The sequence below is a fragment of the Mastacembelus armatus genome, chromosome 13 (genome assembly GCF_900324485.2).
Source record: "Mastacembelus armatus chromosome 13, fMasArm1.2, whole genome shotgun sequence".
NCBI lineage: Eukaryota > Metazoa > Chordata > Actinopteri > Synbranchiformes > Mastacembelidae > Mastacembelus > Mastacembelus armatus.
Genome location: NC_046645.1, coordinates 12,234,009 through 12,258,142, shown reverse-complemented (window position 1 = coordinate 12,258,142; position 24,134 = coordinate 12,234,009). Strand labels below are relative to the sequence as shown.

General features: G+C 42.8%; 1 protein-coding gene and 1 pseudogene across 1 annotated transcript; both read left to right on the top strand.

Moving 5' to 3' along the window:
- The first annotated feature begins 6,155 nt into the window (after window positions 1-6,155).
- On the top strand, window positions 6,156-10,983 carry LOC113134409 (extracellular calcium-sensing receptor-like; annotated as a pseudogene).
- Window positions 10,984-15,985: 5,002 nt separating this feature from the next.
- Window positions 15,986-21,231, top strand: LOC113124701 (extracellular calcium-sensing receptor-like). The gene is made up of 8 exons (XM_026297774.1): window positions 15,986-16,134; window positions 16,545-16,839; window positions 16,950-17,239; window positions 17,568-17,863; window positions 19,438-19,643; window positions 19,796-20,017; window positions 20,123-20,246; window positions 20,327-21,231. The coding sequence occupies exons 1-8, from the start codon at window positions 16,028-16,030 to the stop codon at window positions 21,229-21,231; spliced, it is 2,445 nt and encodes an 814-aa protein (XP_026153559.1). The 5' UTR covers window positions 15,986-16,027.
- The last annotated feature ends 2,903 nt before the right edge of the window (window positions 21,232-24,134 follow it).

The window sequence follows — 24,134 nt, the reverse complement described above, 5'->3', positions numbered from 1 at the left end:
GTCAGCAGGGGATTGCACGAAGACACAGCTAGTCACAGGTTCTTACTAATTAGATTTCTGTAAACATGTTGTATAACCATGATACATGTGTTGTGTAACTTATTTGCTCAGTGGTTATAAAGCCATCAGGAAGGTTGCAAATCGGCCTGTCCTGGATGGTCTGCTCGTGATTTCTCCTGCTAGACTATTAAACATGTCATTCTCTAAACTGTATCCTGCCTGTTCTTACATTGTTGCCACAATGAGGATGTATGAAGAACTGATGGCTTCCCCACCTGGGGTAACCTGTTCCTTCTTCTCCCGAGGATGTTTTAGCATTTAGGTTGTCTGACAGGTCTCTCTAGTGCATCTGTCAGTCAGTCAGCTGCCACTGCCAATTTTGGCTGCTTGGCACATACTGATGGTCCAATCAGTCACAATTGGCTGTTGGGTACTCATTTCCATGCACTGGTGAAGGAGCTGCTGTCACTGGTGGAGAAGCCAAAAAAATTCACACGTCATACCATGGTGCTCTCCTCTGGAGGCCTATCTCCGGCTTGGCTGAAAGAGGACTCTTATGGGTATCAAATGTGTTGTATGTGAAGGACATACACTTCTAGTCAAAAGTTAAGGATATTATCAGATTTCCAGTTGTTATAAAAATGTCTGTAGTTTGATATAATGTTTCAATATACTCTAAAATGAAATCATAACACAAGTAAACTATTAGAAATAAGAGAAAATTGTGTGGAATGCTGGTGTAAGTGAATTTTTACTCTTTCAAAAGGCAAACCTCCTTGTGTCATTCTTTCTATGATTGAAATCAAATACAATTTGGATAGATAGCACTGTTGCAGGGGTTCTCAAAATGCACTCCACTTAGTCGTTTTCTTTGCCTAATTGCTCACCATTGTAATAGAAATATTCAGTACTACTTCCTGTAGTGCTGTATTGTTGAAGCTAATGATTCAGAGGTTGTAGTAACACAAACCAAGACTGCCTTCATAGACAGAGTTTGTTTTGAGTACCCAACAAAAGTTGAGACTCCTGTAGGAACTGGACAGTTTTAGCTGCTTGTCAATAGTGAATGTGCCAGGAAGCTGGGGATGTGTTCATGCTTCTCTTTGGTTATGGGAGTGTGTTTTTACTTTGGTCTAGGTTGTTGCTTGTGTGCCCAGGTTAGCTGTTATCATGTGCTTTGTTGTGTCCCATCAGCTGTTATGCAGTTGGGTCAGGCTGTGGTTCTAGATTATGTCCTTGGGTTCAGTTTGGCCCAGTGGGTTGCATATCATTTCCTGTTATCACTTTAATTCAATTCAATTCAATTCAATTAATTTCAATTCAATACAATTCAATTTTATTTGTATAGCACCAAATCACAATACAAATCATCTCAAGGCACTTTACAAAAACAAAAAACCCAACAAATCCCTTATGAGCAAGTACTTAGGGACAGTGGAGAGGAAAAACTCTCCAGCAGAACTGGGCTCAGTTTCAGCAGGGCTCAATCTGCCTCAACCGGTTGGGGTGAGTGGATAGAGGAGAGAGAAACGAACAGCAAAAATAAACAACAATTAGACACTGAAGATTGGTGGGGCCAGTAACTGCACATCAGCGATAAACAGCTCCAGGACCAGGGACACCTGCAGAAGGTACAGGAAAAGAACAGAGAGAGAGAGGGAGAGAGCACAAACTAGGGAGGAGAGAGAGCACAAGGTTAGTGACATTCAATGGTGGAATATACATGTGAGGTGGGAGGAGAGGAAGAGAGGGGAAGGGAAGGGAGCGGAAGGGTAGGGGAGCTTTTACTCATAAGCAATAGCCCAGAGGGCAGAGCACACCAATAACACAGAACATGGTTATGTATTGTAACCAAAGCTGCTGCAAATTGGATGTAGCCCACTGGGTTGTGGGCCCAACTTGTCCCCTGAGCTTGCTAAAGAAAAGGCTGTTTTTTTTATGGGAAGATTCTGTCTGAACTGGGAGAGATGCGGACATGATTGAGGCACATGTTTCAGACAGACTATGGTGCCCACTTCATGTGAGCTTATACAATTTACTTTTCAGTGCACTGGTGTGAGAACAAAATAGGATCAGTAAACAATAGCCCAGAGGACTGCACCCAACTAACATACAATAATCTCAGGTGAAAATATCATACCAGTGGTTGTTAACTATGTCCTGCAGTTGTTAGAGTCTTGGTGTGGCGTGTGATGAAGGAAGAGGTGAGAACCCACGTGCAGGACAACACATTTATTTACCTGGATCTTCCAGGCTCAGGTACAAAACATAAGTAATCTCCGCCTCTCTGCGGGCAGGCAGGCAGGCAGACAGGACAAGAACTTGAACAAGAACAGGAACGCGAAACACGAGCTGAGGTAAGCATCACCTACACACTATACGCTATAATCACCAATGCTTCGACAGGGAACAAAGGGACGCAGGAGATATGTACACACAAAACTAAGGACTGATTAACACAGGTAAAAATAATCTATCATAATCTACCACTATCTGATGAGCAAGGCTGCCTCGGAAATGAACACAGAAGGAAACAGGAACTAACCAAATAAGGAACAGACAGAAAAACAGGGATCTTGGGCCTAACAGCAGTGTTTCAGCACTGAATGCTAAGAGTATATCCAAATTGTTTGTGTGTCGGTACAACAGTGGTCTGGCTACAGTATTGAATAAAGACATCAATCTGATGTTTCTCATTTTTTAATGAAAAAGATGCAAAAACATGAGAATTGATTTATAAAATAAGACTTTGGGGATCCATAAGGGGAGCGACAATCGAAGACCATGACGTCGCCCGGCATGGCGAAGCCGGGGCCCCACCCTGGAGCCAGGCCTGGGGTTCGGGCTCGTAGGCAAGCGCCTGGTGGCTGGGTCTCCCCCGATGGGGCCCAGCCGGGCAAAGCCCGAAAGAGTGACGTGGGGCCGTCCTTCTGTGGACCCACCACCCGCAGGAGGATCCATAAGGGGCCGGTGCATAGTGGATCGGGCAGTGGTCGAGGACGGGGACCTCGGCGACCCGATCCCTGGATGCTGAAACTGGCTCTAGGGACATGGAATGTCACCTCACTGGGGGGGAAGGAGCCTGAGCTTGTGCGGGAGGTCGTGTCATCTGACATTCGGCCGTATGTCTTGGACACTCGGGTGAAGAGAGGGGCAGAGCTGTCAACTGATCACCACCTGGTGGTGAGTTGGATCCGCTGGCGGAGGAGGAAGCGGGACAGACTTGGCAGGCCCAAACGTATTGTGAGGGTCTGTTGGGAATGTTTGGCCGAACCCACTGTCAGGGGGGTCTTTAACTCACACCTCCGAGAGAGCTTCTACCAGATCCCGGGGGAGGCTGGGGACATTGAGTCCGAATGGACCATATTTTCCACCTCCATTGTCGACGCGGCGGCTAGGAGCTGTGGCCGTAAGGTTTCGGGTGCCTGTCGTGGCGGCAATCCCCGAACCCGGTGGTGGACACCGGAGGTAAGGGATGCCGTCAAGCTGAAGAAGGAATCCTACCGAGCTTGGTTGGCTTGTGGGACTTCCGAAGCAGCTGACAGGTACCGCAGGGCCAAGCGTGCTGCAGCCCAGGCGGTGATGGAGGCAAAAACTCGGGTATGGGAGGAGTTCGGTGAGGCCATGGAGAAGGACTACCTGTCGGCCCCGAAGAAATTCTGGCAAACTGTCCGGCGCCTCAGGAGGGGGAAGCAGTGCTCTACCAACGCTGTTTACAGTGGAAGTGGTGAGCTGCTGACCTCGACTGGGGATATCGTTGGACGGTGGAAGGAATACTTCGAGGATCTCCTCAATCCTGTCAACACGTCTTCCATAAGGGAAGCAGGGGCTGGGGATTCGGAGGCTGATCCATCCATCACCCAAGCCGAAGTCACTGAGGTAGTTCGGCAGCTCCTCGGTGGCAAAGCACCGGGGGTGGATGAGATCCGTCCCGAGTACCTCAAGTCTCTGGATGTTGTTGGGCTGTCATGGCTGACACGCCTGTGCAACATCGCGTGGCGTTCGGGGACAGTACCCCTGGATTGGCAGACCGGGGTGGTGGTTCCTCGTTTTAAGAAGGGGGACCGGAGGGTGTGTTCCAACTACAGAGGGATCACACTCCTCAGCCTCCCAGGGAAGGTCTATGCCAGGGTGCTGGAGAGGAGGATCCGGCCGGTGGTCGAACCTCGGATCCAGAAGGAACAATGCGGTTTCCGTCCTGGGCGTGGAACACTGGACCAGCTCTACACACTCTCGAGGGTGCTCGAGGGTTCATGGGAGTTTGCCCAACCAGTCCACATGTGTTGGAGACTTGGAGAAGGCATTCGACCGGGTCCCTCGTGACATCCTGTGGGAGGTGCTCCAGGAGTATGGGGTCCGGGGCCGTTTGCTGAGGGCTATCCGGTCTCTGTACAAACGGAGCAGGAGCTTGGTTCGCATTGCCGGCAGTAAGTCAGACCTGTTCCCAGTACACGTTGGACTCCGGCAGGGCTGCCCTTTGTCACCGGTTCTGTTCATTACTTTTATGGACAGAATTTCTAGGCGCAGCCAGGGGCCGGAGGGAGTCCAGTTCGGGGACCACAGGATTTCATCTCTGCTTTTTGCAGATGATGTTGTCCTGTTGGCTCCATCGAGCCAGGATCTCCAGCGTTCGCTGGGGCGGTTTGCAACCGAGTGTGAAGCGGCTGGGATGAGAATCAGCACCTCCAAGTCCGAGGCCATGGTACTCAACCGGAAAAAGGTGGTTTGCCATCTCCAGGCCAGGGGAGAGATCCTGCCTCAAGTGGAGGAGTTTGAGTATCTCGGGGTCTTGTTCACGAGTGAGGGAAGGACGGAACGTGAGATTGAAAGACGGATCGGGGCATCGGCAGCAGTAATGCGGTCGGTGTACCGGTCCGTTGTGGTGAAGAAGGAGCTGAGCCGGAAGGCGAAGCTCTCGATTTACCGGTCAATCTACGTTCCTACTCTCACCTATGGTCATGAGCTCTGGGTCATGACCGAAAGAACGAGATCGCGGATACAAGCGGCTGAAATGAGCTTCCTCCGCAGGGTGGCCGGGTGCTCCCTTAGAGATAGGGTGAGGAGCTCGGTCACCCGGGAGGAGCTTGGAGTAGAGCCGCTGCTCCTCCACATCGAGAGGAGTCAGTTGAGGTGGCTCGGGCATCTGTTTCGGATGCTTCCTGGGCGCCTTCCTGGGGAGGTGTTCCGGGCATGTCCCACCGGGAGGAGGCCCCGGGGAAGACCCAGGACACGCTGGAGGGACTATGTCTCCCAGCTGGCCTGGGAACGCCTCGGTGTCCCCCCGGAAGAGCTGGAGGAAGTGTCCAAGGAGAAGGAAGTCTGGGTATCCCTGATTCGGCTACTGCCCCCGCGACCCGGCCCCGGATAAGCGGTAGAAAATGGATGGATGGATGGACTTTGGGGATCCACTGCTTCTCAGTATTGGAAAAGAAAAGAAATACGAATTGTTAATATTTATGATGATACATTGTTATGATGTTATATTTATGTAAAGATAACATTGCAGTTAAACTGCATTGAATTTGATATATATCAGACATAATGAATATATCACACATACTATGACCAAGGTGTGGTCCTTAAAAAATATTACACTAGCATTCCCAGCTTTATATTCAGCATTTATTAATATGAACAGCCATAAACACAAAGTGAAGTCAATAAGAAATAAAGCGGGAAATAATAACAATTGAAAATTTAATATCTCCGGAGCAGCATAGGCAGTATGAGCAAAACAGGATAGTACAAAATTAGGGAGATATCTGATGTTTACAACACTAAATTAGAAAAGGAGAAAAGAAACTCAGGTATTTTGTGAAAATTATAATTATATTCAGCCCAACAAATTAAAATAATTTGAGCTAAATAAAACAAATTAGGTAAGGGCCCCCCCTGTCTGATGTAGGCTGAGGTACAGCAGAGAGCAAGAGACTTGAGTCAGAAAACCTTTATAAACCAGTGAAAACACACTTGTGCACAGATGCACCTGAGAGATGGAGATCTCTTTTCTCTTTATTGGTCTGAGATTAGCTCTGGGTTTGACTGGGTTGAACTCAGCTCTTACGTTGAATGGTTGTTGGGATGGTCTGAAACAAAGTGATGGGTGCACAGAGATTAGAGCTGCTGCTGGGGTCAGTGCTGAGGTTTTATCTGTGAAATGTAAACTGCAAGGTACCACTCTTCCTTCTGTCTTCTCAATGGATGGTGATTACGTTATTGGGGTTGTTTTCCCTATACACCTTTATGCACAAACAGTGGAGCATAACTACAACACAGTGCCTGAGCCACTGAAGTGCAGAGGGAGGTTAGTAAGAGGGAACAATGGGGGAAAAAAAGGATGTGATATTGTGTGTGTATGTATGTTTTCATTTGAAGGATGTTATTACAAGCTTCTTGCAAAGTCTCTTTTGTGTACTATTGAATACTTTTAAAAATTTTTCTTCTTTTTCACATTAAGGATCAAATCAATATTAGCTCATGTCAATTACAGGCGTTCATAACAATATTAGGTTGGGCCCATATGATGAATTATTGTCCTCCCTAACTGAAAAAAATGGTTTGTTGTAGAGGTTTGCTGTATCAGCTAACAAAAACAGTACTGTAAGTGTAACTATGAATTTCAATTCTCTTTCAGTACATGTTTTTTATGAAAATTGTGAATTCTCCTTCTCACTTATCTTGCATTTCAAAAGTAACATGAGTATCTGTTTGCAGCATTAACGGCCGTGGACTGCACTTCTCTCGTGCAATGGTCTTTGCCATTGAGGAGATTAACAACAGTACAAAGCTGCTCCCAGGCATCAGGCTCGGTTATCAGATCTATGACTCATGTGCCTCAGTGCCCATGGCGATGCATGTGGCATTTCAGCTTTCTAATGGTCTGGACCCTGAGTTTTATACCAGAGATAACTGCTCAAAATCTGGTATGGTGATGGCTGTTGTTGGTGAATCTGATTCCACACCATCCATCACCATTTCACGGATCATTGGGTCCTTTAATATTCCTCAAGTAAATATGTTACATTTTTGACAAACTATGCTTTAGTATAATATTGTATAATATACCCATACTGACTTTATAATCAGTCAGTATCGTTACAGAACCATACTGTATTCTTTCTTCAGGTGAGTTACTCTGCCACTTGTGCATGCCTATCTGATAAGCATCAGTATTCGAATTTCCTCAGAACAATTCCCAGTGACCATTTCCAGGCTGCTGCTCTGGTCAATCTGGTGAAACACTTTGGCTGGACTTGGATAGGTGCTGTCCGTTCAGATTCTGACTATGGAAATAATGGCATGGCGTCTTTTCTGGAGGCAGCACACAAAGAGGGGATCTGTGTTGAATACTCTGAATCTTTCTATCGGACCAACCCACGTAGCAGGATCCAGAGAGTGGCTGATGTTATCCGCAGGTTTCTACATCTCTGATTGTGCTTGTGTTCTTGCCCTGTATATACACAAATGCACACACACAAATGCACACACACACACACACACACACACACACACACACCCACGCGCACACACACACACAGAAAGAGAATTGAAAAGAAAGAAATAGAATGGGGGAAAATAGAAGAAAATATAGAACTTTTTTGTAGGAAATTATGTTCTATATATTATGTAAAACACTGAGACAATACTTTGGATTCAAAAAACTGAAAACTAAAATATACTTTGTGTTTATAATTGCAAGAGAAAGTGATAAGTGCTAATATTGGTATAATAAAATGCACTGTAATGTGTCTCTAGGTCAACGGCTATGGTTGTTGTTGCATTTGCAGCATCTGGAGACATGAGGATCCTGCTGGAGGAGCTGTCTCGTGTAACCTTCCCCACCTCGTCAGTGGATAGGCAGTCAGTCCTGGATAACCCATGCAGACATGCTTAGGTTCAGTTTCTGTGATGGAGCCATTGGATTTGGGATTCAGAAATCTGTCATCCCAGGACTGAGAAACTTCCTGCTGGATCTGTCTCCTACTAAAGTGGTAGCCTCCCCAATTCTTACTGAGTTCTGGGAGAGTGCATTCAACTGCAGACTGGAAAAAAGTGAGAGACTTACATATTGTTTTATTTCTTTTTTCTACATTAACATAAGAGGTAATTACAACTGTGTTGATGTGGTTGTGTTATTTTGTTTGTTGAAAGCCTACATTGAGGTGGATGTGAAAAACCACTTATATAATGGTTTAAGTTAAATATAAAAGCACTTTACAGGCCACCAAGATAAATAAAGGTTATTAATATAATTTATCAGTTACTGTAGATGTTCATTTTCATTGATTATGCTAGTCTATTAAAAGAGATTGCTTTCAGATCTTCATGTATTTTAATGTCAATGTGAGTTGACATGCAGAATGGAGCAAACATTTTACACACTGTATTAGAGAAATATAAATATATGAGTTTGTGCAAATGACAATCTGATCTGCTTAATTTACAAAAGCAAACTAAATGAAAACTGAAAAAAAATACATAATAATGAATAGTAATGTGGGCAGCATGGTGGATGGGTGCTTAGCACTCATGCCTCACAGCAAGAAGGCTGTGGGTTTGCAACCCAGCCTTTCGGTGTGGAGTTTGTTTGTTCCTCCCTGTGCTTGCGTGAGTTTCCTCTGAGTACTCCGGTTTCCTCCCACAGTCCACAAATATGCATGTTAGGTTGATCAGTGCCTCTAAATTGTCCAGGGTGTACCCCTGCCTTCCACCTGAAAGAGAGCTGGGATAAGATCCACCAGGTCCCTGTGACCTTGGTTAAGGAATAAGTGGGTATAGAAAATGGATGGATGGATGTTTTCTGAAAGTAGTAACATTATTGTCATTGTGGGTGTCATGGTAGTAACCATCTCACAGCAAGATGGTTACACATTCAAATCTTATTCAACCATCAGGTCTTTCTGTGTGGATTTTGCATATTCTACCCATGTGTATGGAGGTTTTTGTCCAGGTATTTGCCCCTCCAGCCCCATCCCACCACCGCCACACAGTCCAAACACATGCAGATTGTGCTTAGGTTAATTGGTGAATGTGAATGTGAATGTGAATTGTTAGTCTCTGTATGTCAGCCCTGTGATGGACTGGCGATTTGTGCAGGGAGACCCATTAGTTTTGCCCATGTGTCAGTCCAGCCCAACTGCGATGGATAAGTAGTAGAGAATGGATGTGTAGATAATTGTCAAAACTAAAAATCTCTGTATGTTTGTAGGTGCTGCCACAGTCAAAAATGTGTGTGATGGAACCGAGGACCTACAGAAACTCCAGAACACATACACTGACACATCTGAACTCAGAAACACCAACATGGTGTACAAGGCTGTTTATGCAATAGCACATGCCATTCATAATGCAGTGTGTCAGGAGACTAATTCTACAACTCAGTGTGACAGAATCAGCAGCATAGAGCCCAAACAGGTCAGTTCAAGTGAATAATTGAAGAAACCAGTACCCTTATTTAGCAATGATGTCCCTTTTACGAAATTAAGAACTATTCTTATTTATTTATTTTACACAGTTTGTTGCTATTCCTCCCTCATTGTCCTCACAGGTTCTTACTCATCTGAAGAAAGTAAATTTTTCCCAAAATGGTTATCCTGTGTCATTTGATGCCAATGGGGATCCTGTGGCCACATATGAGCTGGTTAACTGGCAGAAAAGTGAGAGTGGCAGCATTGTGTTTGTGACAGTAGGGCAATATGATGCATCACTGCCACTGGGCCAGGAGTTCCATATCAACAGGAACATCACCTGGGTGGAAGGCAGGACACAAGTGAGGAACATTGATATATTCAACATTGGTGAACTGAATCATATCAGCTGTTGTATCAAAACTGCATATCTGTGTGATTCTGTCATTGTGTATTGTGTCCGTCAGGTTCCTGTGTCAGTGTGCACTGACAGCTGTCCTAAAGGAACTCATAAAGTTCTGCAGAAAGGAAAACCCATCTGCTGTTATGATTGTGTACCATGTCCTGAGGGAGAGATTAGCAATGCTACAGGTAAAATCCAGTGTTTTCTCATGTATATCACCACATCAATGATGGGACTGCTAAAGGTCCTTTTTGATTTATATTTTCAGATTCCACTGATTGTTTCCCTTGTCCCAATGAGTTCTGGCCTAATGCAGAGAAAGACACATGTGTTCCCAAGCCTGTAGAGTTTCTTTCCTTCAGTGAGATCCTGGGAGTCATTCTGGCTACTTTCTCAGTTGGTGGTGCCTGTCTGGCCATTATAACAGCGACTATATTCTTTCAACACAGAACATCCCCGATTGTCAGGGCCAACAACTCTGAGCTGAGCTTCCTGCTGCTCTTCTCCCTGACTCTGTGTTTCTTATGTTCATTAACTTTCATTGGAGCACCCTCTGAGTGGTCCTGCATGCTGCGCCACACAGCGTTTGGGATCACCTTTGTCCTCTGTATCTCTTGTGTTCTGGGGAAAACTATGGTGGTGTTAATGGCCTTCAAAGCTACACTTCCAGGTAGTAATGTCATGAAATGGTTTGGTCCTCTACAGCAAAGAATGACTGTATTATCATTTACATTTATCCAAGTTTTAATATGTACTGTTTGGTTGATTGTTAGTCCCCCTTTTCCAATGAAAAACTTCACCATATACAAAGAAAGAATCATCCTGGAGTGTGCGTTAGGCTCAGCTATTGGGTTCTGGGCTGTGCTCGGGTACATAGGCCTGCTGGCTGTCTTTTGCTTTGTGTTTGCTGTCCTGGCCCGGAAACTCCCTGATAATTTTAACGAAGCCAAGTTTATCACCTTCAGCATGCTGATATTCTGTGCAGTCTGGATCACTTTTATCCCAGCATATGTCAGCTCTCCTGGGAAGTTTACTGTGGCTGTGGAGATATTTGCCATTCTGGCCTCCAGTTTTGGACTAATATTGTGTATATTTGCTCCAAAGTGTTTTATCATTTTGTTTAAGCCAGAGAAGAACACCAAGAAACATCTGATGAACAAAAATCAACCCTAGTACAGTTTCACAAAATGTTGCCTTTGTTTTGTTGTTGTTAAGATTATGTTATTTGGAATTTTGTCATTTCCTTTTAAAATATTGTTTCATTTGTAATTACATTTTCATTCGGTGATAAAAATATAGAATAAAGTGAATAAATGTAACACACAATGTAAATGTGACAGAAATCATTTCTTGATATTTTGACAAAACAGTACCTCTCTATGACATACAGAAAATAGACATGAGTTTGATGCAGATTGAAGCAGGTTATTCATAGTATATTACCCAGTGTATAATGAAAAATCAAGGTATTTACATTGCATACAACTGCATTATCACAATGTTTATAAATAGCCTCTAACTTACTAATTTGTTCAAATTTAAAAGACAGATTTTAATTGGTCACATGAGCACCCTGCCACATGACCTGTTTTCAAAATAAAAGCCTCATCTCTGATTTTTATGACAGATTGAGAGCAAACTTCATAATGTTTCAATGGGGAAATTTTTGTCACCATGGTAACACAAAATGCCACTAAAAGTCATAGCATACCTTTCCTCATAGAGCTGCACGTTTTGAGGTATTTCTTGGTGGGGTTTTCTCAAAATTGCAAGACGAGTATTCCAACATATTGTTTGGAAGAATAATAATAAGTATAGTGAATAATATATAGTGTGCATTGCACAACAGGCACACTAAATAAAAGCATAAACCTGGGAGTGCAGTCCAAAAACATGGAGTAGCCGGTCCAAAACAGAGTCAATCCAACAGGGATGGCAAGTAATCAACAAAGACAAAGGAATATGCCTGGGCAATTTCACAAGTATTAAATCAGAAAGGAAGAACTGGAAATTCTTTTAAAATCTCTGAGTAGGGGACAGGTGGAGAGTATAGAATAACATTAGAATTTGTCTTTGCATTTCCCAGGTTAGGCGTAAAAGGCTAAGGATGAGGCTCTCAAATTAGTTATAACAATCTTTAGGTCAAGGGTTTATTACTTGCATTTTTCTGGGGCAAACAGATTTCAAAAAATCAGAGAAAAGCAATTTGATGATCACTTATCAAATCACATACTAACAAAGATTTAGACGTGAAATCTGGGGTCACCTTTCCAACTGACCATACTTTAGGTGAGCAAGATGGAAGGCTGGGCCTGCATTGCTGCCTGGCAGATACTGGTCCACTGCTACATTTGTCTGCAGTTTTTCTTCCTTTCCAGTCAGTCAGGAGGGAGCTGCTGGAAGGCCCCATCCATCAGGATTGTCTGTTTGGTCCTCACTTTCATGTACCAATGAAAGATTTCCTGTCATTGGTGGAGGAGTTAAAAAACTTTGTTGTGTCACAGATGTCATGTCACTGTCCTCATCCCTGTTTGGCCCTTTCATGCACAGCTGACCATGGATGACTTCTGGTGCCCCAGCCAATCAAGCGGTGACCGAACTGGCGAAGTGGCCACTTTAGTGGGAGAGAGATCCAACAGGACGTTTCTTAGACCTGGGATGACAGATTTCTGAATCCCAAATCCGACAGCTCCGGCACAGAATGTGAAACTCAACATGTCTGTGTGAGTTACCCAGGACTCACTGCCTATCCACTGACGAGGTGGGGAAGGTTTACGGGACAGCTCCTCCAACAGGATCATCATGTCTCCAGGGGATGCAAATGCTATAGCTGTTGACCTGGAGACACATTACAGTACATGATATTATACAAATATAAAGACAAATCTGTTTTAAATACATGTCAACATTATGGAGAAACACAAAAGACACCTTTATTTTTTATTTTATTGATTTATTTATTTATTGTGTCCTGAACAAGGAATTTTGGTTTCAATCCGTTTCATTAAAAACCAATAAAAACTGATTAAAATCCCAGTTGCCAGCACCTATCCACGTCCAACCAGTGTTTCACCAGCTTGGCCAGAGCAGCAGCCTGGAAATGATCACTGGGGACTGTTCTGAAGAAACTTGGGTAATGACGCTTATTAGATAGCGTGGCTTTTTATGTCAGCAGGGGATTGCACGAAGACACAGCTAGTCACAGGTTCTTACTAATTAGATTTCTGTAAACATGTTGTATAACCATGATTCATGTGTTGTGTAACTTATTTGCTCAGTGGTTATAAAGCCATCAGGAAGGCTGCAAATCGACCCGTCCTGGACGGTCTGCTCGTGATTTCTCCTGCTAGACTATTAAACATGTCATTCTCTAAACTGTATCCTGCCTGTTCTTACATTGTTGCCACAATGAGGATGTATGAAGAACTGATGGCTTCCCCACCTGGGGTAACCTGTTCCTTCTTCTCCCGAGGATGTTTTAGCATTTAGGTTGTCTGACAGGTCTCTCTAGTGCATCTGTCAGTCAGTCAGCTGCCACTGCCAATTTTGGCTGCTTGGCACATACTGACGGTCCAATCAGTCACAATTGGCTGTTGGGTACTCATTTCCATGCACTGGTGAAGGAGCTGCTATCACTGGTGGAGAAGCCAAAAAAATTCACACACGTCATACCATGGTGCTCTCCTCTGGAGGCCTGTCTCCGGCTTGGCTGAAAGAGGACTCTTGTAGGTATGAAACGTGTTGTATGTGAAGGACATACACTACTAGTCAAAAGTTAAGGATAGTATCAGTTTTCCAGTTGTTATAAAAATGTCTGTAGTTTGATATAATGTTTCAATATACTCTAAAATGAAATCATAACACAAGTAAACAATTAGAAATAAGAGAAAATTGTGTGAAATCCGCTGGTTTAAGTGAATTTTTACTCTTTCAAAAGCCAAACCTCCTTGTGTCATTCTTTCTATGATTGAAATCAAATACAATTTTGATAGATAGCACTGTTGCAGGGGTTCTTACAAATGCGCTCCACTTAGTCGTTTTCTTTGCTTAATTGCTCATGATTATAATAGAAATATACAGTACTACTTCCTCTAGTGATGTATTGTACAGGCTAATGATTCAGAGGTTGTAGTAACACAAACCAAGACTGCCTTTATTGACAGTTGGAGTACCCAACAAAAGTTGAGACTCCTGTAGGAACTGGACAGTTTTAGGTGCTTGTCGGTAGTGAGTGTGCCAGGAAGCTGGGGATGTGTTCATGCTTCCCTTTGGTTATGGGAGTGTATTTTTACTTTGGTCTAGGTTGTTGCTTGTGTGCCCAGGTTAGCCGTTATCATGTGCTTTGTTGTGTCCCACCAGCTGTTAAGCATTTGGGTCAGGCTGTGGTTCTAGATTATGTTCCTGGGTTCAGTTTGGCCCAGTGGGTTGCAGATCATTTCCTGTTATCGCTTTCATTCAATTCAATTAAATTCAATTCAATTTTATTTGTATATTGCCAAATCACAATACAAATCATCTCAAGGCACTTTACCAAAACAAAAAACCCATCAAATCCCTTATGAGCAAGTACTTAGGGACAGTGGAGAGGAAAAACTCTCTTTAACGGAAGAAAAAACCTCCAGTAGAACCGGGTTCAGTTTGGGCGGCCATCTGCCTCGACCGGTTGGGGTGAGTGGATAGAGGAGAGAGAAAAGAACAGCAAAAATAAACAACAAATAGACACTGCAGGTTGGTGGGGCCAGTAACTGCACATCAGCAATAAACAGCTCCAGGACCGGGGACACCTGCACAAGGTAAAGAAAGAGAACAGAGAGAGAGAGGACAGAGCACAAACTAGGGGGGAGAGAGAGCACAAGGTTAGTGACATTCAATGGTGGAATATATATGTGGGGGCGGGGGGGAGGAAGAGAGGGGAAGGGAAGGGAGGGGACGGGTAGGGGAGCTGCCAATTGGATGCAGCCCCTCGGGCTGTGGGCCCAACTTGTCCCCTGAGCTTGCTGAAGAAAAGCCTGGTTCTTTATGGGAAGATTCTGTCTGAACTGGGAGGGATGCGGACGTGATTGAGGCACATGGTTCAGACAGACTATGGTGCCCACTTCATGTGAGCTTATACAATTTACTTTTCAGTTCACTGGTGTGAGAACAAGATAGGATCAATAAACAATAGCCCAGAGGACTGCACCCAACTAACATTCAGTAATCTCAGGTGAAAATACGATACCAATGGTTCCTAACTATGTCCTGCAGTGTTTCAGCACTGAATGCTAAGAGTCTGTCCAAATTGTTTGTGTGTCGGTACAACAGTGCTCTGGCTCCAGTATTGCACAAAGACATCAATCAGATGTTTCTCATTTTTTCATGAAAAAGATGCAAAAACATGACACTTGTTTTTTAAAATAAGACGTTGGGGACCCACTACTTCTCAGTATTGGAAAAGAAAAGAAATATGCATTATTAATATTTATGATGATACATTGTTATGATGTTACATTTATGTAAAGATAACATTGCAAATAAACTGCATTGAATTTTATATATTTCAGACATAATGAATATATCACACATACTATGACCAAGGTGTAGTCCTTAAAAAATATTACACTAGCATTCCCAGCTTTATATTCAGCATTTATTAATATGAACAGCCATAAACACAAAGTGAAGTCAATAAGAAATAAAGTGGGAAATAATGACAATTAAAAATTGAATTTAATATCTCCTTTCATGGGAGCAGCATAGGCAGTATGAGCAAAACAGGATAGTACAAAATTAGGGAGATATCTGATGTTTACAACACTAAATTAGAAAAGGAGAAAAGAAACTCAGGTATTTTGTGAAAATTATAGATTATATTCAGCCCAACAAATTAAAATAATTTGAGCTAAATAAAACAAACGAGGTAAGGGCCCCCCCTGTCTGATGTAGGCTGGGGTACAGCAGAGAACAAGAGACTTGTGTCAGAAAACCTTTATAAACCAGTGAAAACACACTTGTGCACAGATGCACCTGAGAGATGGAGATCTCCTTTCTCTTTATTGGTCTGAGAATAGCTCTGGGTTTGACTGGGTTGAACTCAGCTCTTACGTTGAATGGTTGTGGGGATGGTCTGAAACAAAGTGATGTGTGCACAGAGATTAGAGCTGCTGCTGGGGTCAGTGCTGAGGCTTTATCTGTGAAATGTAAACTGCAAGGTACCACTCTTCTTCCTGCCTTCTCAATGGATGGTGATTATGTTATTGGGGGTGTTTTTGCTATACACCTTTATGCACAAACAGTGGAGCATAACTACACCACAGTGCCTGAGCCACTGAAGTGCACAGGGAGGTTAGTAAGTGGAAAGTATGGGGTTAAAAGGATGTGATATTGTGTGTGTATGTATGTTTTCATTTGAAGGATGTTATTACAAGCTTCTTGCAAAGTCTCTTTTGTGTACTATTGAATACTTTAAAAAATTTTTCTTCTTTTTCACATTAAGGGTCAAATCAATATTAGCTCATGTCAATTACAGGCGTTCATAACAATATCATGTTGGGCCCATATGATGAATTATTGTCCTCCCTAACTGAAAAAAATGGTTTGTTGTAGAGGTTTGCTGTATCAGCTAACAAAAACAGTACAGCAGTTGTAACTATGAATTTCAATTCTCTTTCAGTACATGTTTTTTTTACACAAACTGTGAATTCTCCTCATCACTTATCCTGCATTTCAACAGTGACATGAGTATCTGTTTGCAGCATTAACGGCCGTGGACTGCGCTTCATACGTGCAATGGTCTTTGCCATTGAGGAGATTAACAACAGTACAAAGCTGCTCCCAGGCATCAGGCTCGGTTATCAGATCTATGACTCATGTGCCTCAGTGCCCATGGCGGTGCATGTGGCATTTCAGCTTTCTAATGGTCTGGACCCTGAGTTTTATACCAGAGACAACTGCTCAAAATCTGGTATGGTGATGGCTGTTGTTGGTGAATCTGATTCCACACCATCCATCACCATTTCACGGATCATTGGGTCCTTTAATATTCCTCAAGTAAATATGTTACATTTTTGACAAACTAAGCTTTAGTATAATATTGTATAATATGCCCATATTGACTTTATAATGTATTGTTACAGAATTATACTGTATTCTTTCTTCAGGTGAGTTACTCTGCCACTTGTGCATGCCTATCCAATAAGCGTCAGTACCCGAATTTTTTCAGAACAGTCCCCAGTGACCATTTCCAGGCTGCTGCTCTGGCCAAGCTGGTGAAACACTTTGGCTGGACTTGGATAGGTGCTGTCCGGTCAGATTCAGACTATGGAAATAATGTCATGGCATCTTTTCTGGAAGCAGCACACAAAGAGGGGATCTGTGTTGAATACTCTGAATCTTTCTATCGGAACAACCCACGTAGCAGGATCCAGAGAGTGGCTGATGTTATCCGCAGGTTTCTACATCTCTGATTTTGATTGTGTTTTTGCCCTGTATATACACAAATGCACACACACTCTTTCTCTCTCACACACACACACACACACAGAAAGAGAATTGAAAAGAAAGAAATAGAAAGGGGGAAAATAGAAGAAAATATAGAACATTTTTGTAGGAAATTATATCCTGTTTGTTGCATTCATATAATAAAAAAAGTGAGACAATAATTCTGATTCAAAATACTAAAAAAAAAAAAACTCGACTATATTTTGTGTTTACAATTGCAAGAGAAAGTAATAAGTGCTAATATTGGTATAATAAAATGCACTGTAATGTGTCTCCAGGTCAACAGCTATGGTTGTTGTTGCATTTGCAGCCTCTGGAGACATGAGGATCCTGCTGGAGGAGCTGTCTCGTGAACCTTCCCCACCTCGTCAGTGGATAGGCAGTGAATCCTGGATAACCCATGCAGACATGCTTAAGTTCACTTTCTGTGATGGAGCCATTGGATTTGGGATTCAGAAATCTGTCATCCCAGGCCTCAGAAACTTCCTGCTGGATCTCTCTCCCACTACAGTGTCACCCTCCCCAATTCTTACTGAGTTCTGGGAGAGTGCATTCAACTGCAGACTGGAAAAAAGTGAGAGACTTAAATATTGTTTTATTTCGTTTTTCTACATTAACATAAGTGGTACAGGCCACCAAGATAAATAAAGATCCATCCATCCATCCATTTTCTATACCCGCTTTTTCCTGAAAGCCAGGGTCACAGGGATCTGCTGGAGCCTATCCCAGCTCTCTCTCGGGTGAAAGGCAGGGGTACACCCTGGACAGGTCATAAATAAAGCTAATTAATGGTGGCTGAGTGGTTAGCACTGTTGCCTCACAGCAAGAAGGCCGTGGGTTCGCATCCCGGCCTTTCTGTGTGGAGTTTGCATGTTCTCCCTGTGCTTGCGTGGGTTTACTCCGGGTACTCCGGTTTCCTCCCACAGTCCAAAAACATGCATGTCAGGTTGATTGGTGACTCTAAAATTGCCCGTAGGAGTGAGTGTGAGTGTGTGAGGTTGTCTGTCTTTGTGTGTCTATATGTGGCCCTGCGACAGACTGGTGACCTGTCTAGGGTGTACCCCTGCCTTCCACCCGAGAGAGAGCTGGGATAGGCTCCAGCGGATCCCCGTGACCCTGAACAGGAAAAGCGGGTATAGAAGATGGATGGATGGATGCTAGTCTGTTAAAAGAGATCGCTTTCAGCTCTTCATGTATTTTAATGTTAATGTGAGTTGACATGCATACCAGAGCATAAATTTTACACAGTGTATTAGAGAAATAGAAATATATGAGTTTGTGCAAATGACGATCTGATCTGCTTAATTTACAAAAGCAAAATAAATGAAAACTGAAAAAAAAAACATAATAATGAACAGTAATGTGGGCAGCATGGTGGATGAGTGGTTAGCACTGTTGCCTCACAGCAAGGAGGTTGTGGGTTTGCAACCCAGCCTTTCTGTGTGGAGTTTGCATGTTCTCCCCGTGCTTGTGTGAGTTTATTCTGACTACTCCGGTTTCCTCCCTACAATCCACAAACATGTATGTCAGGTTCACAATACACAATGTCAGGCTCTAAACTGCCCATAGGAGTGAGTGTGAGAGTGTGAGATTGTGTATCTATGTGGCCCTGTGATGGACTGGTGACCTCTCCAGGGTGTACCCCTGCCTTCCACCTGAAAGAGAGCTGGGATAGGATCCAGCAGATCCCTGTGACCCTGGATAAGGAATTAGCGCATATAGAAAATGGATGGATGGATATTTTCTAAAAGAAGTAATATTATTGTCGTTGTGGGTGGAATGGTAGTTACCATCTCACAGCAAGATGGTTACAGATTTAAATCTTGTTCAACCATCAGGTCTTTCTGTGTGGAGTTTGCATGTTCTACCCATGTCTATGGACGTTTTCTCCAGGTACATGCCCCTCCACCCCCATACCCTCATCACCACACAGTCCATACACATGCAGATTGTGGTTAGGTTAATTGGTGAATGTGAGTGTGAGTTGTTGTTTGTCTCTGTATGTCAGCCCTGTGATAGACTGGCAATCTGTGCAGGGAGTCCCCTTAGTCTTGCCTATATGTCGGTCCATCCCAACTGCGATGCATACGCAGTAGAGGATGGATGTGTTGATAACTGTCAAAGCTAAAAATCTCTGTATGTTTGTAGGTGCTGCCACAGACAAGAAAGTGTGTGATGGAACCGAGGAAATACAGAAACTCCAGAGCCCGTACACTGACACATCTGAGCTCCGAATCACTAACATGGTGTACAAGGCTGTTTATGCAATAGCACATGCCATTCATAATGCAGTGTGTCAGGAGACTAATTCTACAACTCAGTGTGACAGAATCAGCAGCATAGAGCCCAAACAGGTCAGTTAAAGTGACTATTTGAAGAAGCCCATGCTCTTCTTTAGCAATGATGTCACTTTTATGAAATTAAGAACTTAATTTATTTATTATTATCTTATTATTTTACACAGTTTGTTGCTATGCCTCACTCATTGTTCTCATTGTCCTCACAGGTTCTTACTCATCTGAAGAAAGTACATTTTTTCCAAAATGGTTATCCTGTGTCATTTGATGCCAATGGGGATCCTGTGGCCACATATGAGCTGGTTAACTGGCAGAAAAGTGAGAGTGGCAGCATTGTGTTGGTGACAGTAGGGCAATATGATGCATCACTGCCACTGGGCCAGGAGTTCCATATCAACAGGAACATCACCTGGGTGGAAGGCAGGACACAAGTGAGGAACATTGATATATTCAACATTGGTGAACTGAATCATATCAGCTGTTGAATCAAAACTGCATATCTGTGTGATTCTGTCATTGTGTATTGTGTCTGTCAGGTTCCTGTGTCAGTGTGCACTGACAGCTGTCCTAAAGGAACTCATAAAGTGCTGCAGAAAGGAAAACCCATCTGCTGTTATGATTGTGTACCATGTCCTGAGGGAGAGATTAGCAATGCTACAGGTAAAATCCAGTGTTTTCTCATGTATATCACCACATCAATGATGTGACTGCTAAAGGTCCTTTTTGATTTATATTTTCAGATTCCACTGATTGTTTCCCTTGTCCCAATGAGTTCTGGCCTAATGCAGAGAAAGACACATGTTTTCCCAAGCCTGTAGAGTTTCTTTCCTTCAGTGAGATCCTGGGAGTCATCCTGGCTACGTCCTCAGTTGGTGGTGCCTGTCTGGCCATTATAACAGCGACTATATTCTTTCAACACAGAACATCCCCGATTGTCAGGGCCAACAACTCTGAGCTGAGCTTCCTGCTGCTCTTCTCCCTGACTCTGTGTTTCTTATGTTCATTAACTTTCATTGGAGCACCCTCTGAGTGGTCCTGCATGCTGCGCCACACAGCGTTTGGGATCACCTTTGTCCTCTGTATCGCTTGTGTCCTAGGGAAAACTATGGTGGTGTTAATGGCCTTCAAAGCTACACTTCCAGGTAGTAATGTCATGAAATGGTTTGGTCCTCTACAGCAAAGAATGACTGTATTATCATTTACATTTATCCAAGTTTTAATATGTACTGTTTGGTTGATTGTTAGCCCCCCCTTTCCAATGAAAAACTTCACCATATACAAAGAAAGAATCATCCTGGAGTGTGCATTAGGCTCAGCTATTGGGTTCTGGGCTGTTCTCGGGTACATAGGCCTTCTGGCTGTCTTTTGCTTTGTGTTAGCTGTCCTGGCCCGGAAACTGCCTGATAATTTTAATGAAGCCAAGTTTATCACCTTCAGCATGCTGATATTCTGTGCAGTCTGGATCACTTTTATCCCAGCATATGTCAGCTCTCCTGGGAAGTTTACTGTGGCTGTGGAGATATTTGCCATTCTGGCCTCCAGTTTTGGACTAATATTGTGTATATTTGCTCCAAAGTGTTTTATCATTTTGTTTAAGCCAGAGAAGAACACCAAGAAACATCTGATGAACAAAAATCAATCCTAGTAAGAGATTTTCCTGAGTGTAGGGTTGTTGTTCATAGACCTTCCATCGCCATGCAGAAAAGAATTCTTCTGTTGGGTTTAAGAAAGGGAATTGGTGATTTGTGCTGAACCACTCATGGATAAGCAGGTCTTTCAGAAAACTAACATAATCCCAGACAATGACATAAACTGTATATTCTGCTTGATCGTTTTCTTGCTGTACATGGCCAGTAAGCACATCACGGAGACCATGCAAAAATGTAAGCAAGCTCTGTGTGTTGTATGGGCCCATGACAGGTTGATGGTGTAGAACTCCTAGGTTACTGATTGCAGCAAACTGTGTGACATTTCCACCGCTGTATCCTAGGAATTGCACTATGGCATTGTTGCTAATGAAATCCCTGTCTCTGGTCCTCCTCTTTGCCTATTTGAATGCCACTCCATCCACAAATATGTATTCATGGGGCCTGTCCATAGAATCCAACTAAAAAACTCTGTGCAAGAAATAAAAAATACATGTATGTATATAAACATATAGAACTAGAATTACAGTACCTTTGAATGTGCACTTACTTGCACATACTGTAAACGCTGTTCTTTTACTCTTTCAGAATTTCTTTGAAAAAGAAAAGTGCTCTTCATAAATGACATATCACTACAAGCACAGTGAAAAATATTGGCCTGGAGAAGAGATCACAGCCCAAGAGGAGAATGTTATCTAGATGAAAAATTTTCTTTATCATATACCAATATTAACTAGACTGAATGTGAATTTATTTAATCATTTAATATGTATTTTTACTATTTCAGTTCCACAGTACCCTTAATAAAAATGTTGGCATTTGTGTTGTGATAAGCAACACCTTTGTCAGAGGGAGTCAGAGGACGTATGCACAGATGGAAAAACAGTAGTTGTAACTGGTATAAAACTCAGGGTCCAGACTATTAGAAAGCTGAAATGCCACATGCACCACCATGGGCACTGAGGCACATGAGTCATAGATCTGATAACCGAGCCTGATGCCTGGGAGCAGCTTTGTACTGTTGTTAATCTCCTCAATGGCAAAGACCATTGCACGTGAAAAGCGCAGTCCACGGCCATCAATGCTGCATAAAGATACTCATGTCATTGTTGAAATGCAGGATAAATGATAAAGACAATTCACAATTTTCACAGAAAATTTATAATAAAGGAGTATAGAAATTTGCAGTTACAGTTGTAGTACTGCATTTGTTAGCCAATACAGCAAACCAATACACCAGACTTCAACACACATATATTTTTAGTTAAGAAACACAAAAATGTTTTTTTTTTTCTACCATATAGGCATAACCTGATATTGTTATGAATACCTGTAAGTAGTATGAGCTAATGTTGTTTTAGCCCTTAATGTGAAACAGAAGAAATTATTTTTTCGAGTATTCAACAGTACACAAAAACTTTGCAAGAAGCTTGTAACAACATCCTACAAATGAAAACATGTCACACACAATATCACATTCTTTTATCCCCCATTGTTCCCTCTTACTAACCTCCCTCTGCACTTCAGTGGCTGAGGCACTGTGGTGTAGGTATAATTCACAGTTTGCATGTTGTAGTGTATAGAGAAAACACCCCCAATAACATAATCACCATCCATTGAGAAGGCAGAAAGAAGAGTGGTACCTTGCAGTTTACATTTCACAGATAAAATCTCACCACTTACCCCAGCAGCAGCTCTAATGCCTGTCACCACATTTTCACTCACAACCTTTCCAACTTTATTTTTGGTTTTATTGTTTGTGGTAAAAGCTGTTTATTTTTTCTTGTCTGGCATCAACACCCCCACCTGGACTTGGGCTGGTCATGTAAAATCACACCTACACAGGAGGCTGTTAGTGGTGGTCTGTGGTCTATTTGACACTTTAGTTCTGTTGCAGCATATGAAATTTATTAGTAAGGGTGTTAGACTGTCAACTCACACTGATAATGTATTGACACCACTGGACCTGAGGAGGTAAAAATCTGCTCTGGCAAACAGCATGAATGCAGCATGAAGAAACAACTTGGGTATCAGAAAAGAGAATACAGAAATGCTGAGTGCAGATGGATAAAAAACATCTCTGGTTTCACTAAGAGAAACTTACAGATAGGCATCACATTTAAGCCTTTTCTCTAACATTATCAACATAAATATTAATAATGGAAGCACATTTTTGTGTCGAAGGGACATTAAATTTTCCATGAACTTTTCTGAAGGTGCATCAGGAGGGTTACTCTCTTGTTCTCACTGTTGAGAAGCACAGTAAGTCCCTGACTTACCTGAAAAAATAAGTCTGATATGTTTGCAGCTGGGCAACACTGTTTGGTGGTTTTTACTGTTGCCTCACAGCACGAAGGTTCCTGGTTAGAAACCCAGCAATGGGCCTTTCTGTGTAGAGTTTGCATGTTCTCCCTGTGCTTGTGTGGGTTTACTCTGATTTCCTCCCACAGTCCAAAAAAGTGTATGTCATGTTGATTGGTGATTGTAAATTGCCCAAAGGAGCAGTTTGTTTAGATCCTGTCTTGAAGCCAGGGGCCATGTTGTTTTTGTTGGTGCACATACATTGGAACAGATCACCAGGCAATGGGGAGTTCTCAGGGTTCAATTTTTGAGCTACTGTTATTCCATCTGTGCATACTTCCTCTGACTCCCTCTGACAAAGGTGTTGCTTATCACAACACAAACATTTTGATTAAGGTTACTAAGGAACTGAAATAGTACAAATACATATTAAATGATTAAATAAATTCACATTAAATCTAGTCAAAGTGGAGGAGCAGAGGAAGGGATTTCATTAGCAACCATGCCATAGTGCAATTCCTAGGACACAGCGGTAAAAATGTCACACTGTTTGCTGCAATCAGTAACCTAGGAGTTCTACACCACCATCCTGTCATGGGCC

Coding starts and splice junctions, on each gene's coding strand:
- LOC113124701 (XM_026297774.1), top strand. CDS start 16,028: ATGGATGGTGATTATGTTATTGGGGGTGTTTTTGCTATACACCTTTAT. Junction 20,018..20,122: donor GGGTGGAAGGCAGGACACAA/GTGAGGAACATT, acceptor TGTGTCTGTCAG/GTTCCTGTGTCAGTGTGCAC. Junction 20,247..20,326: donor AGAGATTAGCAATGCTACAG/GTAAAATCCAGT, acceptor TTATATTTTCAG/ATTCCACTGATTGTTTCCCT.